The following is a 17,124-nucleotide window of genomic DNA, read 5'->3' on the forward strand; positions in this document are numbered from 1 at the left end:
AGGGTAATATTTACAAAGTTGTCTCAGGGATTTGGGCATCCAACTAGTGACTCTTGTCAAGAGATTTTTGAAAAGTTCAGCTCACCAGGGCAAAACACAACAAAGGAAAGTGGCAATGGGAAAGCTCTCTAGACTTCTGCTGCATCACGTGTAATGAGCCAACAAGGAAATAATATAGAATTCCCATGGCAAAGAATGCAAAGTGGAAAGGAAAGCTTATCTTGTGAACCAGACTCTTTCATGCATTTGTGAACTTTAGACTTTTCTTCTACATTAAGGAACCCTTCACCTTTGACAATTCCCTACACCGGCACCCATATTCTGAACCACCTCCCACTCCCATCTCTTACCGGGAGCAACGATGCCATTGTCAACATGCGACAGAGACTGTGGCCTGCTACGCAGCTTGCTTTTGAAAGACTTGGGCCGGCGTGGAGACGACAGTTGCAGGGAGATGTCAGAGGATTCTGACCTGCTATCTTTGATGGAACGCAGCCGCTCATACAACTCCTGCAGCTCCCTGTTCTGTTGAGCCTGAAGGTTCACTACCTCCTGAATGTGTCTACACAGAAGAGGAAGAGAACAAAGCCTTAGGACAAAGCCAAGCCATGGCTTACTCTATACCCCCCTCAGCAGCAACTTGACGCAGGCAAGGGGTGATGGACCAGCTGTGAGACTTTCAGCCCAGGGAGCAGGCAAAGACTTTGATTGTGCTAAGGTTCAGGGTTAGGAGCTCCTTTACTTTCTCCTCACTCACATGGGTTGCTGTGGGAGGGGTGGGCCAAAAGGACTTCTTGACCCATGCAGGGCTCCTCCTGATTGGCTCAGCAGTTCCTAAGTCTGCCCGCCCCCCATTTGTAGCATTGGATTGTACTCTTTATTGAGACCTGGGACACACAGCATGTGAAACTTAAGCTGCTCCACAGGTGAGGGGTTTTCCTGCAGCCCATGTGTTCCTGGTATGTATGACTATGGACTCAGCTAGACTGGTAAAGAAAAAGCATTTTATATGCATTGTATATGCAATCTGACACTGTGACACCAGATGGCGCTGTGGAGTCCTGTCTTTCCCTACCGGATTTCCCTGTATGAGTTTGCAACGCGTTTAACTGAATCGCTTCTTTGACGTGTCTCAATCCAGCATATGTCTTGAAACTGAGGGAAGCAAATGTCCCACAAGGTATCTGCTTCCTGTTTGCTGCTATGGCTAAATAGTCAGGGAACTGTTCTGTGGCGTCTCCAGTGTGGGTTCATGTGCACGAGCTCCCTGTCTTTTGCCTCTGCGATGACTACTGCTGGCTCAGGCATACTAAAAGTGCATGGGGGTCATATTCCCCTTGTTGGGGCATGCTCTTGCATCTCTCATTTCCCAACCATCTTCCCTACACTGTGAGTTACTGGAGGCTGCTGCTGTCAATGTGTGGCTGTGGCTCCTCTTGGGCCTATCCTGCTCCTTCCCTTTCCCCAAGTGGCAAAATGCTCGTTTTCTCCTTTGGTGGCCTTGAATTCTCGTCCCTTTGCAGGCATTCTCCCAAGGCAGCAGTTTGGATGTTGTGTTATATGGCTTCTCTTTCCTTTCTTTTGTGTTGTGAAGAAAAACAGTACTTGTCAGCAGTGTGCAGTGTAAGAGGAACTGGACTCCTCTGTTCAGGGATGCCTGCGGCTCTTGGCCACTCACACAGCAGAAGGTGCTGGGACATTATTGTATATTTGTATTGTATTGTATATTTGGCAGACTGCATGCTGCGGGTGGGGCACGGGTGCAGCAGGGGTGCCTCTATGTCAGCATAAGTCAGTTGGCTCTGTCGGGTGGCCATAGGGCATTTTAGCCACATTGGCCACAATTAAATGTTCAGGTGCAGGCGGCATTGCCATGGCTGCTGGGGGTGGAGCTGCTGCTGCTCCACCCTACTCTTTTCAGAGCCATGTGTCCCCCACCCACCTTCTGTGACGGGCAAGGGTTGGATATGGCAAATGTTGTGCCAGTTTAGTGGCAGCTTCCCTGTCTCCCTAGGGTACTAGAGGATAAGGTTGCTCTGCCCTACTTCTACTTAATATATCACACATCTATCGTAAGGGCTGCAGTGTTTAATAGATTCACCTAGACTGACGTATTAATTAACTTTTTTGCTTGATTAAAAAGCTGCCCTTTGCTAACCAGGCAAAATATTTTGTAAGGTAATTATTTGTAAGGTAAGTACTTACAACTCTGTGGCTGAAAGTTCCCTCTTAGAAGAGGCATTGCTCCTTCTCTCACCCAGAAGGGAAGGCCACTTCTAAGATGAAGACTAATATGATGCAATTATACATAATCTAAAAAGAAGAAGAAATAACGATTCCCCCCTTCAGAATTAGTTTCCTTCATATGAAAATTTATGTAGATTCAGTTACATTGATTGGTTGTATGACAGATCACCTGAGAATTCCGTCATCAAATGGCCATCCAATCTGGCTTGCTAAATAGTGGCAGAATCATTTGGAAGTAGCAGACCCAGACTTACCGAAGCTTTGTGATATTATCTAACTTCAAAATCAAAAAATGAATGTAATGGAACACAAAGAAAGTCTTACTCTGCTCCACCCTTTCCACATTTTGATCCCTCGTTATAATGAGAACCTTGACGAATATGTTACAAGGCCCCATTTTAGTGCCCTTACTTCTCCCGCAAACGCTGCAGCTCCACCTTCAGGTCCTCATCTTCAATCTCAGACTCATCATCGCTGCTCATTGGGGAAGAGGGGGAGTAAAAGAGTGAACTGCGCCTCTTTACGTGGGTGCCATCCCTCTCGTCTTGTGACTGCTGGCTTCGCTCCCAGCCCTCCAGGCTACCACCCATGGGGGCAGAAAGTTCACTGTCAGAGCTAGGCTGCTTCCACACAAAACTGCCTTTGGGCCATGGCTCTGAGAAGGACTGCATCCTGCTAGCGATAGCAGACTTCTCCTCCAGGTCCCGCTGCTCAGGGGTGGTAGGGGATGCATCTGTTTCACCCATGGCACCAGCCAACATAGCAATTTCTCCTTTTCTGGGAGACTCTTCTTCTGGACCAGGTTCTGAGGAAGGAGGCATCTCACAGGGTTCACTTTCTGAACCACCTGAAGCCTGTGGCACTGTGATGACCTGAAGCACACACAGAGAAAGAGAGAGGCAGAGAGAGAACGTCAGCTGAGTAGGTTCCCTTTCATAGAAAAGTTGGCCTAGTGTGGGGCAGAAAAATGGGCAGGATTTGGTCCCCAAGGAATATTTTTTTACAACTTCAAGCCCAGGTGGCAGCTCCCACTTTGGTGTCTTCAACATGACACACTTGTACTAGTGGGCCTCAGATTGTAGTTAATTAAGAGTGGACAAGGAATGAGCAGGGGTTGCAAAGAGCCAGGATTCCTGGGGTTTCATTTCCTTAGTTGGATTTTTAACCTACTTTATCTCCAAATGCTTAACCCGGGAACAAGATACATTTATAACAATATCATTTAAAATAGATTTAAAATATGAAATATTAAAAATATTGCATATGTTTTTTTTTAAATGTTCAACCACATCTTGCAGAAATAAAAAGGTTTTATGTATGTTAGCTACTAAATGCACACAAAAGCTTTGACTTACATGACCTAAATAGGAGAGCAAATTCTTATCTTCCATTCAGAAAAAGGGGGAAACAGTGTATCATGTCATGCCAAGAGAGACCTGGACTACAGGGACATAAATGTCAGCTGACCCTACTGCTAAAAAGACCACACCAAACAAATAATAAACTCCCCTCACCCAATGTATTAAATATCTATGAAGAGAGGACTTCAAAGAGAGAATACCAGAAAGACTAAGAAAACTGTTAATTAATAATCAGCTTCATAGATTTCTTTAAAAACTACTTTGAATTAATATGCATTAATATGCCTTGCAAATGCCTGCTAGGAGATCCTATAGCAACTGCAGCAAAACTATCCACAGTCAAGACAAAACTGAGTGGTTTTATAAGGACTGCAATACATTGATGGGGGAACAGAGAGAGTGAGAGACAGACGGGGAAAACGTACAGCAATTTAAAGCACAGGGAGCTACATGATACAGACCTACATATGGTTCACCAGGAAAGATACACTATAAGAATGCAAAATACTTATAGTGCATGAAGAATTACTGCAGAGAGATGGAACAACAGACACAGCCCTTTTCATTATCTGAAAAGAACCCATAGGCACTGGTAACTCCTCTTTCAGACAATTTTTTACTAAGAACTGTTTATCATAGAGAGTCCCCTCTAGTATTAGGACAACACTCCCTTGACCCATCTGGTCAAGCATCATGCCACCTCTGAGACCGCTTGTTGCAGGATTTTCTCTAGTCACTGCAGGTAGGCAGACAGTTCTTCTCATCACCTTTGCATGTTGCTATGAAATCTATAGATAAGTTCCTCAGCACTTTTCATACTCCCAAATGTAGGTTCCAAAGCTTCTAAATATTCATGTACCCTGATTTGGGAGGTTACCTCTCTGGTAGGCTGAGTATGATACCTGTTGCAAGCCACACGTATTGCAAGAACATGGCTCAAGGCTCAGGGGAAGCTGACTGTAGCAGACACACTTACTGGTAGCAGAGAGTCACAATAGGCAAGTCAGGGGTTTTTCAGGACCCTGGACAGAGCACCACAGATGGTGCTGGCTCATGTGCTCGCATTTACACACAAGGAGAACTGTTGCCTCAGCGGAGTGCAGAGGCTGGCTGATCTGGTATTGTTCACACTCCCTCTGAGGAATAGCCAGTGTTCTCAAAAGGCCACTGCTTAATTCTGCAGCCTTTGCCTCCTACATTGTGCAACGGTGAGGACTGTACTGGGCATGTGTCATCTGAGTCCAGGGAGTCTGGCAAGACCTTGCAGCCTGAAAGCTTGTAGAGTGGGAAATGATCCCACCCCAAGCAGTGCCTCCATCTCCTTTATGACTTCCTTTGAGCCTAAGGGTGACTGAGGCCAGAGAATGTGATGAACACCTCCTTTTTAAATCTCTAGTACTTATCAGTCCTACATCAAGATTGTTCCTCCCCAATCCCTGGGTAACATGTACACAGAGGACCCTCAGTTTTCAATAAGGAATAGCTTCAGGAATATTTTAGCATCCTCCCCAATATCTTCCCCACAATATGTATCATTGCAGCACTGGGAGCACTGGTTTCAAAGTAAAAACTGCCAGACCATAGCTGCAAAGGTATTCTCCTATTGCTCTAGAAAGTATACAAGGTTTTTCCTCCCAGTAACTACATTTTGTATTGAATATACTTTTTAAGACTGCTAAGTGTCCAGACTCAGTTTGGTGTATACACAATTGTCCTGCAGGGTGTGCCATTCAGGCATTGTGCCTTCCCACCTAAAGAGCAACCAACTCAACCTTGCATAATTTCCCCCCCTACATCCTCATCAAAGTCTTCAGATCTCTGTTGACCAATGTCTATATGACTCAATGCTTTCTTGGCATCATGACCCCAATCCCAGGCTCTTGCACTACACTGAGAAAGATACTGATGAGGAAATAATACATGCTGCTCTACTTAGAGGGGCCCTCAGCATCTCTCCCTGGGCTCTTCTGGCCCAACAACGGAGCTCTCAACCTTCCTCAAACAATGAGCCTCCAATAATATTGATATCCCTTCCATGGCACAGGAATCAATGCTTGCAGAATAGGACAAGGCCCTTTAGGTCATCAAGGTAGTTGAGGCCAACTACCTTGCCAGCCTACTTTAGGCTTCAGATAGTCCTAGCTCTCTGCTGAGACACCGCTTTCCAAAACTCAGCCAGCAGGGCTATTGGGGATTTCCCAGGGTCCTGACTGGCTTAGGCAATCTGCCATTCTTTCCTCCCTGCTAGAAAGTTGTAGGAGTTATCTTCATTTACACAACTTTTGGCTCAAGCTGCAAAATTTGGACCTCAATTTGTCTGTTTGGGTAAAGGCTTCCCCCCTCACAGATCTGAGATGTAGTAAAAATAAAAGTATTTAATTCAATTACAAAAAAGAAAAAAGAAAGAAACAACAGCATGAAAAACTGGCTGCTTTGTCAAATAGCCTGTGCACTCTGTTTATGGGGTGACTTTCAATGGAAAACATTGTTCTTTGTAAAATACATGGCTTGCTCCACAGTGATGCTCTGACTGATTTGTGGGTTTGTGGGTGGGGAGATGTTTCTCATATCCACTCAGCAAACTGAACAAGAGTAGATGGAAAGAAAGACCCATGTCAAGTAGGGATTTTAGCTCACTTAGCTCAGCTCAAAGCAGTGATAAAAACTAAGATGACAACAGCTTCTTTACTCTTCATGAATCAGATTAGCAAAGCTTGCAATAGTACTAGCCTCTTCCTTTCAGAAGAGTCAGCTCACAGTCCTTTAAAAGCTCTCACATCTGGAGGGTTTACAGCAAAAGATTAGCTCTGAGCAGCAACCAACTGTGTCCCTGGAAAGTTCAGTAAAAAATGATCTCTCCTTATTCTAGTATTTGTTTCTTGCCACTAGGTGGCTCCAATTTGATACCTCCCATTCCCTGAAGTTTTATACCTCCAAGAGTATGAGTTGAGTCACAATATGAAGCTGTGACAAAGATTTGTTTCATAAATGTGAACTATAGATAAACTTGGCAAAAGCTGAAATTATGGTTTTCACGATAAATGAAATAGTGGACTGAACATGCATTATATAACTCATAATTGGCGCATCATAACTTTAGACCAATTATCCAAGCCCTTTACTGCTTTAATGCAACGAACAGGCCACAGCCAGAATGCAAATCTCCAACAAAGCCGTAGTTCAAACTTCAGATTAAATCAAATGCTTTATCTAGTTAAAATAAGATGGCTCACACCTACACCAGCTGCAAAAAATAAAATAAAAATCCAAATATGGGGAAATGCCAGCAAAACCTGGTCCAGGAGGTATGCCTAATAGTCAACATATCAAAAGAGTTGGTGGGGCAATGGTAAATTTTGCCTTCATTTTTGCCTCTGTCACTGTCACACACTCTCCCAGAAGGTTGTCCAGATGGGAATGTGGCCATTAGCCTGAAGACAGTCCCCCACCCTTGAGCTCTTTTGAGCAAAGCAAGGTAGTAATGAAAACAAACAGCGGAAGTAAGACAATCATTGCATGCATATTTGGATTTACATGGTTTTGTGGATTACATTATACGCACCTGAAATCGGCCTCGCTGGAATGATCCAGCCACAGATTGACCGGGTGCTTTATTCTGCACTGTTGCATGCTCAGAGAGAGAAATCCAATCAGGAGCAACATCGCCAGTCATCTCCTCTGTTGTGTAATTTATTTTATTTTTGTCGAAAACGAACACAAGGAAAAAGAACACAGTCAGGCAAAGCTGGGACCCTGATAATACTAAAAAGCAACATTGCATTATAAAAAGAATGATTCTATTATACATGTAGGCTTTTTATTTTATTTTTTGTATCTAAAGACCTACACTTCTATGTGGAATGAAAAAACTGGTTAATCAAACTGGAAAACAAAGTGGTGGTGGGTGAAATGTTACACAAATGAGTAAAGGAGCAAAAATGTATAAATGGAAGAGGCAGGAAATGCTAAAAAAGGGGGGAGAGAGAAAATAAAACAACCATACTTAAATAAATCAAAACAGATGTTACCTAGTCTAGATCCCTGACTGTAAGCACACTACCTTGCCGGACTTTTGATTTCTTGAAAAAGCTGGTCTGCCGTAGCCTGTATGCCCAGCTTTTTAATTTGCGAGTCCAGGATTTCTTGCTAATAGGGTTTTTGAGACTAGGGCAAGTAAAGCTTAGGCCAAAATATCCACCTCCTGCATGCAGGTGCACAGCTCCACCACTTGATGCTGAAGCAGGACAGGCCACAGGGTTCTCAGGAAATGAAGTCTCCGGGGACATCTCCTGAACAAAAGAAGTGGGTGGGGAAGGGACAGAAGAAAGTGGTGTCTGAATAATGGCAAGGGGGAGTCTTGCGCTATACAAGTCGAACCTTAAATATTTTAAGAGCAGGGGTAGCCAACGTATTGTTGGACTACCAAAGCCCATCATCTGGACCACTGGCCATCCTGGCTGGGGTTGGTGGGAGCTGGGAGTCCAACAACATCTGCAGGGCTCCTGGTTAGCTATCTCTGTTTTAGAGATTGCTTTCTTGCTGAGGGTTGCACATTCAAATCTCCAAGCTCAATGAAGTGCCTATTTTTAAAAAAGATCAATTTGTCAGGTTAAAATAGCCAATGACAGGTTAGGAGGTTATATGTACCGGTAACTGCTCAACAATTTTACAATGCCTTTCTCCAAATAGGACATTTCCAATTCTTAGCCCAAGTAGGGCCTAGTAAAGTTCAGTTCTGTATTAATATAGGCAAACTGTTGCTGTAAAAATATCATCTAACTCCCACCCTGTGCCTCTCCCAGCACTGGTAACTCCCAGAGACCAGATATTCATCAAGCACTCTAATAAAACTGATCCAGGACAAAATGTTGGGATAGTATGCCTGAAAAGGAAACTTACCTCTCACTTGCCAGCACCCATTAAGCTAGCAAATGGGTTTGTACAGCCATCTAGCATAGCTATAGATTTCTTGTTGCAGGAAGAAAAGATTTCAACCCCAGCCAATCTCCCTGTCAGTACTCACATGCGTACAGAGATCACTGGGAGCAGAGGTGATAGCACTGGGCTCCCTCCTCAGCACTGGCAAACTGTCTGGATGACTTGCAGATGGGACCAGCATTGCCTGGGGGTCTGAAAGCTTGGTGGGGCTTTGCTGGGTCTCTTGGGGGGAGTCTGGTGCATCAAGAACTGGGCCAGGAAGAGTTTCTTCAGCAGACGAGGAGAATGGAGACTCCACGGCACTTTGTGTGTCTTTCTGGCTCTCAGGGGAAGTGCCCGACAAGCTGTGTTCCTGATACAGAAGCGTCCGCAGCTTCTCATCCAGAGTTTTGATGTTGTTGTCGACAAAGTCCATCTTAGGGGGCCCCTCACTGTCTGACTCCAGAGTGGATGCGAAGGGGGCGCCTTCTTGTCCAGGGGTCTGAGCCAAAGCACTGGCCTGTTCTGTGCTCATCGTGTTATCCGCTTCCTCAGTGGTCGGGATGTGACAGGTGGTTGGTCTGGCCACAAAGGCCTCAGTGGGCATACTTTGCTCCGCAATGCCAGGTGTTGGGTGGGGTGTATATGAAGATAAGTGAGTTTCGTCAGCCTGGGTCTCTGCCTCTAAAGACTCTGGCCAAGCAGAAGAATCGGAAGCAGCAACATCATAATTGTCACCAGCAGTGGCAGACAGCAGCTTATTCATGCTGCCTTCCACTTGGTGAGGAATTGCTGACTGCTCAGTTTCCGATGTTTGGGGTTCAGATACCATACTGTCACTTAGCTCATTTGAGCTGGAAGAGGGGATCGTTCTGTGCTGGCTGCTGAGATCTTCCACAGCCTGTGGACAATCCTGGGGGTGATCTTCTTTGGTACTCTCCTTTATATGGTCTGAAAACACAAAGAGATAAAACTGTTGACAAATAACACCCTAGGGAAAGCTATGTTGCAGTGTGGCCCTTTAGAACAGGCTTCCTCAACCTCGGCCCTCCAGATGTTTTTGGCCTACAACTCCCTAGCTAGCAGGACCAGTGGCCAGGGATGATGGGAATTGTAGTCTCAAAACATCTGGAGGGCCGAGGTTGAGGAAGCCTGCTTTAGAAGGACAAAACCCCTGTTAACTGCAGAGAGTGTCCCTTCTAAAACTTGCAATTCAAGATGGGATAGTTCTCAAAATTATGACTTTAAAAACCAGCGTTGCTGGCTTTGGAGAAGGGGTGTGTAACTTAGGCCAGGGGGCAAATTTGGCCCTCCTATTCAGCCCATGGGGCTCTCTACAGGTCACACCCCTTTCCACCTCAATGGTGCCTTCCTTGAGTGCTTTTGCTTGGCTGGATTATGTCCTTGGAATTGTGATAATGCCTATTGCTTGCCTGGAAGGAGAGAGGTGTGTACACATGTGTGCAGAAACCTATGCTTTTTGCCTGGCTGGAATGCAGCCTACTGTAAGAATCGCATCTGTTGCTCTGCCCACTTTCGCCTCTCACTTCCCTGCCTCCTCTCTTTGCCCGCACCCATCATATGGCACTGGAAAGGTTGCTCACGAGGAAATGCCTTGAGCTGAAAGTTTTCCCACCTCTGCTTCAGAAACAGCTCAGAAAAACAAGCGCAGCATATTTGCAGCAGAACAAGCTTTTAGGCTATTATAAAATAAATTCACATAGCATTTTTATAAAGGAGTGTAATGTATATGATTATATAGATAAAACAAGCTCAGGGTGATGTATGTGTCCTATGAGGGCCGGTCACTATTGTAATTCTGTATTAATTTTGAATACTCCTATGTCAGTTTTTAGAAAAGCCTCATAATACACTTTTCATAAATATAGAAACTCTGTAAAGTTGTGAAAACAGCAGAAAAAGTGAGCACAAGATAAAATTACCAATCAAGACAAAACTAAAACATTGGGGCAACTAAAACCCTCAGTCAATTAAAAAAGTCTTCACCTGGCACAGTAAGACTGTAATTTTTAATAATAATAAAAAAGACAACTGCATCGTCAGCCATGACCACAATAACTGTGAGCACACTTCATTCCACACATTATTTCTTATATCTGTTTAAACCTGATCTGATCCATGCACTGCTCTCCCCCATGAAGTATACATGGGTCTTTCATTAATGATTTTAAAGGAACTTTGAAGGTATTTTTTTATTTCAATCTATATCATTTTATTTTAGTGATATTTTACTGCTATTTTTTAGAAGTGTAATGTAGATTTTAAATTATTCCTTTATGTTTTATTCAACTGTCTTTGCATACTGCTTTGTGAGGGAACTTGCCCTGAAAAACAGATTTTTAAAAAAGAAAAGAAATAAACCTGATTTCTGGTTAGAAAAGTATAGTGCTTTTTCAGTGCTTACTGTGATGGTTCTTTCTTGTTTGGGGTAAACAATGCATCCTTCTATGAGGCAGGGAGCACGTGACTAACTTTGTTGCTGCATTGGATGCTGATTATTATTATTATTATTATTATTATTACCCTACCTTTTCCCTAATGGGACTCAAGGTGGCTTACATATAAAAACGAGACTTGCAAAAACCATAGAAAAAACTATCATTAAAATAAAAAACAAACAAAATTATATTCATATCATATATAATCTATTAAAATGATGCTTGCTCCAGTTGCATCCCATGGCTAAGCTTGAGACAGAGTCAAAGAAGGAAAAGGCAAAACACAGGAAGAGAGAGGTCCCTCCCAGTAAGAGATGACTCAGCACAGATTGGAGGTATCTGCAGATGAATGTGTGTGCCAAGAGAAATTGTTTAGCTCACTGGTCAACAGGAGCTCCATGTTCCTTTCTCAACCTGAAGAGGCATCCAACAGGAATGGGATATGCCTAAGCTACTCTTTAATCTGTGATATTTTACTGTATCTTTGGTTTTTATGGAAGCCGCCCAGAGTGGCTGGGGAAACCCAGCCAGATGGGCGGGGTACAAATAATAAATTATTATTATTATTATTATGAGGGACGCGGGTAGCGGCGTGGTCCAAACCACTGAGCCTCTTGGGCTTGCTGATCAGAAGGTCGGTGGTTCAAATCCCCACGACCGGGTGAGCTCCCATTGTTTGGTCCCAGCTCCTGCCAACCTAGCAGTTCAAAAGCACACCAAAAAATGAGCTTTCCGCTCTGGTGGGAAGGTAAATGGCATTTCCATGCGCTGCTCTGGTTTCAATGTTCCCTTGCGCCAGAAGCGGCTTAGTCATGCTGGCCACATGACCCGGAAAAACTGTCTGCAGACAAACAGTGGCTCCCTTGGCCAGTAAAGCGAGATGAGCGCCGCAACCCCAGAGTCGTCTGCGACTGGACTTAACTGTCAGGGGTCCTTTACCTTTACCTTTTCAAGCTACTCTGATTCTAGGGAGGGAATTTAAGATAAACCAGTGGCAGTAACGATGATGAAGAATATGCTGGAACGTGCTGTCAAATGTCACCTCTACGGAGGCAAAGGGAAAGGGAGGAGGAGGCTCCCACATGGCCACTTACATGCCATCAGCAACCGAAGGGGGAAGCACGGCTGCTGATGTTGCTGGTGCTGCTCTTGTAGAGTGTGTGCCATGACATTTTTGTGATGTAGGGAGGTGCTGAGCCAGATAGGTCAAGACCATGGAGGCTTTAGACCATCTCACTAATATGGTGGGTGAAGTCTTTTTCCCCTAGGGACCTGGGACCTGAAGAATACAAATGGGGAGTCTGTTTGATGGAAGGCTTGAGTGCGTCTGGGAGAAGTCTTTAGAACCCTGTAAAGACTAAGCCTGTGACAGGGGATAGGGGGGCTGGGGCAAAAGAAGGGCAAGATCACTTGTTCTGAAAGCAGAGTTCGTTTTTGGAAAGAAGGCTGTGCACAGATTTATTCTACCCTCGTGAAAAGGTCACACAGATGTGCCAGGGCTCCCAGCTCTGAAACCTCATGGACTAAGATTATGGCCACTAGGAAGGACACACTTTGGGATAACAATGATAAAAATGTGGTGGTCTGGAGGACTGCCTTTCAACTCAAGGAAGAGAACTTGTGTGCTCCTGTGGCCATGAAGAAACAGGCCTCTGAGAAATCAGTGCTTGTGTGGATGTTTGCCAGGGTTCTGAAGTTCTTCCCAGAGAGGCTGGATGACAGGGGTGAGGTCTGTCATTGCTGGGAGGAAGATTGATGTAGGGATCAGATGGGATTACCATGAGGAATTATAAAATATACATCAAGCCATCGTGTCCACAATGAAGACATTGTGTTGACTGGGTTTGATATATTGACAATAATTTCTGATTAAATCCCATAAGATTCTACATTCATGCCCTTTTGATGCCCTTTTGCCTCTACTGCCCATTTCTCTCTCTTCACATGTCACGTACACAGCAGTTGCTTCGCCAGGCAGGCATCCTGGGCCATAAAGATAGTGGGCAAGTTTCTTTGATGTATATTAATCTTAGGATGTTAATCTTAGGGCCAGGAAACAGATCTCACATGAAGGTGATAATGATCCACTGTCCTCCTGGCCATCCTTCTTATCATGTGTACCGATTGTTTATTACCTCCGGGGTTGCCAGATGCTCTTCTTTGTAGTTCTGTTCTTTGTTTACCCCAGAAATATTTGTGCCTAATTAGTTTTAGTAGTTTAACTTGTCCCCACGTGGGTTTGTGGAAATGCTCAGAAGAAATCTGATTGGTTCTTACAAACACTCTGTAAAAAGCTCTTTTGTGAATAAAACGACCTGGGCCAGGGGGCTGCAGACACGGACACACACAGAGAGACACGATTATACGCACCCTTCCCAGAGTGTTGCTGGTTCAAGCCTCTTGTGTATTCTTATTAATCAGAGTTCAATCCTTCCTTTACTTTGTGAACGCAACATATTAGCCTTTCCACTGTGTCCCTAAGCAGTAAAGTGGGTGTTCCACTGTGTTAGGTAAAGGTAAAGTAAAGGTAAAGGTACCCCTGCCCGTACGGGCCAGTCTTGACAGACTCTAGGGTTGTGCGCCCATCTCACTCAAGAGGCCGGGGGCCAGCGCTGTCCGGAGACACTTCTGGGTCATGTGGCCAGCGTGACATCGCTGCTCTGGCAAGCCAGAGCCGCACACGGAAACGCTGTTTACCTTCCCGCTAGTAAGCGGTCCCTATTTATCTACTTGCACCCGGGGGTGCTTTCGAACTGCTAGGTTGGCAGGCGCTGGGACCGAGCGACGGGAGCGCACCCCGCCACGGGGATTCGAACCGCCGACCTTTCGATCGGCAAGCCCTAGGCGCTGAGGCTTTTACCCACAGCGCCACCCGCGTCCCTGTGTTACTAAGCAGTTAAGTCTTCCGGACGGGTCAGATGGCTTTTGGGGAGCTTAACTATCGAGCTGTAGTTCTGTAAAGGCTAGAGTAACTAGGAAGTGTAGATGAGCCCCGTCTTGGAGTGAAGAGCTGAGAAAAGGCTATCTTAGGGATGCCATATGTCCAGAATACTGTGGGCGAAAGCAGTGTCTGGACAGAAAACGGCAAGATCTCCCAGAAAATCCGGACATATGGCAAGCCATGTTGGCAGTGCCATTTTTGCCAATTTTCATAAATAATTGTTCAAAATAGCTCAAAAATGGCAATTATTTTTGCTGTTTTGCAAGAAAAGCTCAACAACTCTGATGCCCACCCCCAAGAAGCTCAACAACTTTTTGTCTGGATGTTCACCTTTTGAAATATGGCAATCCTAGGCTATATATGTAAGCCCTGAAGCAGGAGGTGTGCTACTACTGATATGATGGGATCTACTGAAAAATCCAAGGCCTCCTAACCACCAGAACTGTTGTCTTGCTTTTTGTAGCTGGTGCCAGGGCTGTCTGATGGAAGAACTGTGAGGTTTAGGGGAGAAATGGGAACTAGACTACACTAGCTTAGGAATTCTATACAGCCTTGGTCAAAGGAGGTCCTATTGGGCTGAAAAGAGTAAGGTGGCTTCATATGTGTGCCAAGGGTCTCTTTTTTATCTACAAGGTGCACTTTGAGCAGCTCTTCACTAAATAGACAAGTCCCTCTGAAGTGGGCTGCTCACTGATTTGACCAGGAAGTTCAAGACCTTCTAGCTACTGTGAATGCTACAATGATCCTTGAAGAAGGCTAAACAGCACCTAGGTTGACATTGGGAGTGAATGCTGATGCCGTGGTAAGTCTGACCAATACCCTCTGATGGGTATTGTTGTCCCGATCCTTATTTTGCAGTATATCCTCCAGCCAAAGAACTGTAGCTATAGCAGCATTTAAAGAGGTAAAGACAGCAGCCAGGACAGGAGCCTCATGGGACTTTTAAAAGAAATGTGGTCTGCCTTCTTTCCACTTCTTTCTCGGGAAAATGTGACATTGCGCCTAGGGGGGATTGAGTCCAATAAAAGGACTTCCACTGCAGCAACCACAACTGAGACTTTTAACTGTTCCATTGCCTGAGGGGAAACAGTATACAATCCTCTGAGCTAGTCTGGTGGCTTTTTGTTTGGTTGGCTTGGTGTTCATTTCAACTAATTTTTTATTTTTTTTACAAAGCAGATGGAAAGGGTACTTCTTTGGAGACTGATCTGGTCTCCAAGGAGACAAACGCTGCCTGGGATGTCGGCTGAGCTGGCTCAGGAGGTGAGAGTTGCAAATCTACAGGTGATTTAGCTCTTGCTAATAAAGGTCTCAGTGGGAGACTTCATAGTAGCTGCAGTGGGCTTCTTTTTAATTTTTGCTTCCTTAACTAGCCTAATATGTTGCATTTTTTCCTTTCTTTCTTGTTTGCTTTCTGCCCACCTGAAGAAGCCATAAAAGATGAAGGGAAAGTCAAGAAAAAGAGATTGATAAAGATTTTTTTTAAAAAAGGAGGAGGAGGAGGAGGAGGAGGAGGAGGAGGAAGAAGAGGAAGTGGGTAGCACAGGAACATCTGTTTGTGAGGAGCACAAAGTATAAAGATATGGAGTTGAGATTATGAGAAGGGAACAATGAAGCAATGCTCTATGCTGGTGAAGGCAGGGAATCAACTGGGGAGGAGTCAGGAGCATCGGATGCCGTAAGGAAGTTTGTCATATGTTACACATAAAAACAACCCTACTGGATCAGGACCAAAGGCATCCTGTTCCAGCATCTTGTTCTCACAGTAGCTAATGAGATGCCGATGGGAAGTCCACAAGTAGAACATGAGTGCAACAGCACTTTTACTCTTGTGTTCCCCAGCAACTGGTATTTTTGGTCCCTTCCAACTCTGCCATTCTGTGATTCTATTATTCTATGAACATGCTTTCTGTACTAGACAGGAGTTGCTATGCCAAGGGATAGAGAATGACTTCTTGCCTTCAAGGGGAGGGAATTCTTCCCCACAAAGAGATTTCTGATCTTCAGCAGCATTAAAGACTTAAACCTGGAAACTTCCACTCTGAAAATCTGAGCCATTCTTAACTTGAGACACAAAGCCTGAACTCAGTGCTGGCTACAGTTCCAAAACTGTACGGATGCTACACTTTACCACAAACAAGTCAAAATTGAGTCAGGCTTTCTACAGCATCACATGTTCACCTGTTATCTGACACCCCGGGGCAGCTGTAGTTGATTGTAGAAGAGTGCAAGGTGTCTGGGTTTCTCTGTTCCTTATTGTTTGATTGATGCAAAATCTCCAGCGGCCAACAGGGGATGACTGAGTAGCGGATTCACCTGTGAGGAAAGAAAGAAGTACAGGAGATGATCATTCCTCTACCATCTTTTGTGTGCATAACAAGAAAACAAAATCAAGATGTGCTTAAACAGGACTATGAGAACATCACTGCTGCTGTGAGCAGAACAAGGCCTAGCAGTCAGGATTCTGGAATTGGCCTTAAGGCACCAAGGCTGCAATTCTAATAGACTTAAGGCGGAATAAACTCAATTGAGTGGGATTGTTGCCATGGAGCCATGTGTTCTGACTTTCTCCAGTTTCCTTGGATCAGTGTACATGCACAGAAAAAAATGAATGCTGCTGGTGAAGCCATCCTTCCTTGGCTTTGCCTGAGTTCTGCTGCTTTGCCCTTTGATTTATAGGGACTACTAGAGCTTTCCAAACTTTTCATGTTGGTGACACTTTTTTTTTTTTTACATGCACGATTTTGCAACACAGTAATTCAGTTTTACTAGCAAACCAGAAGTTAAACTAACCCCTTTGCAGCCCTGGAAGGAGCGTGGGGAGCATTTGTGCGACACACTGCAGCCGACACACTAACATGTCATGACACACAGTTTGGAAAGCTCTGCTTTAAAGTCTGCACTGTGCCATGCATGTACCTCCTTTCCCACCCCTGTCTTTACTAAAGCCAGTGTGGTGGTTAGAATGTCAGACTAGGGCCTGAGAGACCAGGCCTCAAATCCCCACATGGCCATGAAGATCACTGGGTGACCTTGGGCCAGTCACTGCCTCTCAGCCTAACCTACCTCACAGGGTTGTTGTGGGGGTTAAATGAGGAGGGGGAGAGCTATGTAAGCCAGGTTGAGCTCCTTGGAGAAAAGATGGGATATACCATATTTTTCCATCTATAAAACACCCCCATGCATAAGACACCCCCTA

At 44.8% G+C, this 17,124-nt stretch overlaps 1 protein-coding gene across 18 annotated transcripts in view; it reads right to left on the reverse strand.

Annotated features, from left to right (window-relative positions):
- The window catches only part of WNK3 (WNK lysine deficient protein kinase 3), an 86,903-nt gene that overhangs the window by 10,408 nt on the left and 59,371 nt on the right, over positions 1 to 17,124 (reverse strand). For 15 of the 18 annotated variants that reach the window (XM_077921639.1, XM_077921637.1, XM_077921648.1 and 12 more), the window contains 6 exons: positions 16,107 to 16,241; positions 8,632 to 9,476; positions 7,669 to 7,897; positions 7,171 to 7,286; positions 2,659 to 3,119; positions 351 to 562 (listed from right to left, as the gene is read on the reverse strand). In XM_077921639.1, the coding sequence (XP_077777765.1) occupies positions 351 to 562; positions 2,659 to 3,119; positions 7,171 to 7,286; positions 7,669 to 7,897; positions 8,632 to 9,476; positions 16,107 to 16,241 (1,998 nt within the window). The other 3 variants (XM_077921640.1, XM_077921653.1, XM_077921652.1) reach the window with 3 other exon arrangements.

This window comes from Podarcis muralis, chromosome 17 (genome assembly GCF_964188315.1).
Source record: "Podarcis muralis chromosome 17, rPodMur119.hap1.1, whole genome shotgun sequence".
NCBI lineage: Eukaryota > Metazoa > Chordata > Lepidosauria > Squamata > Lacertidae > Podarcis > Podarcis muralis.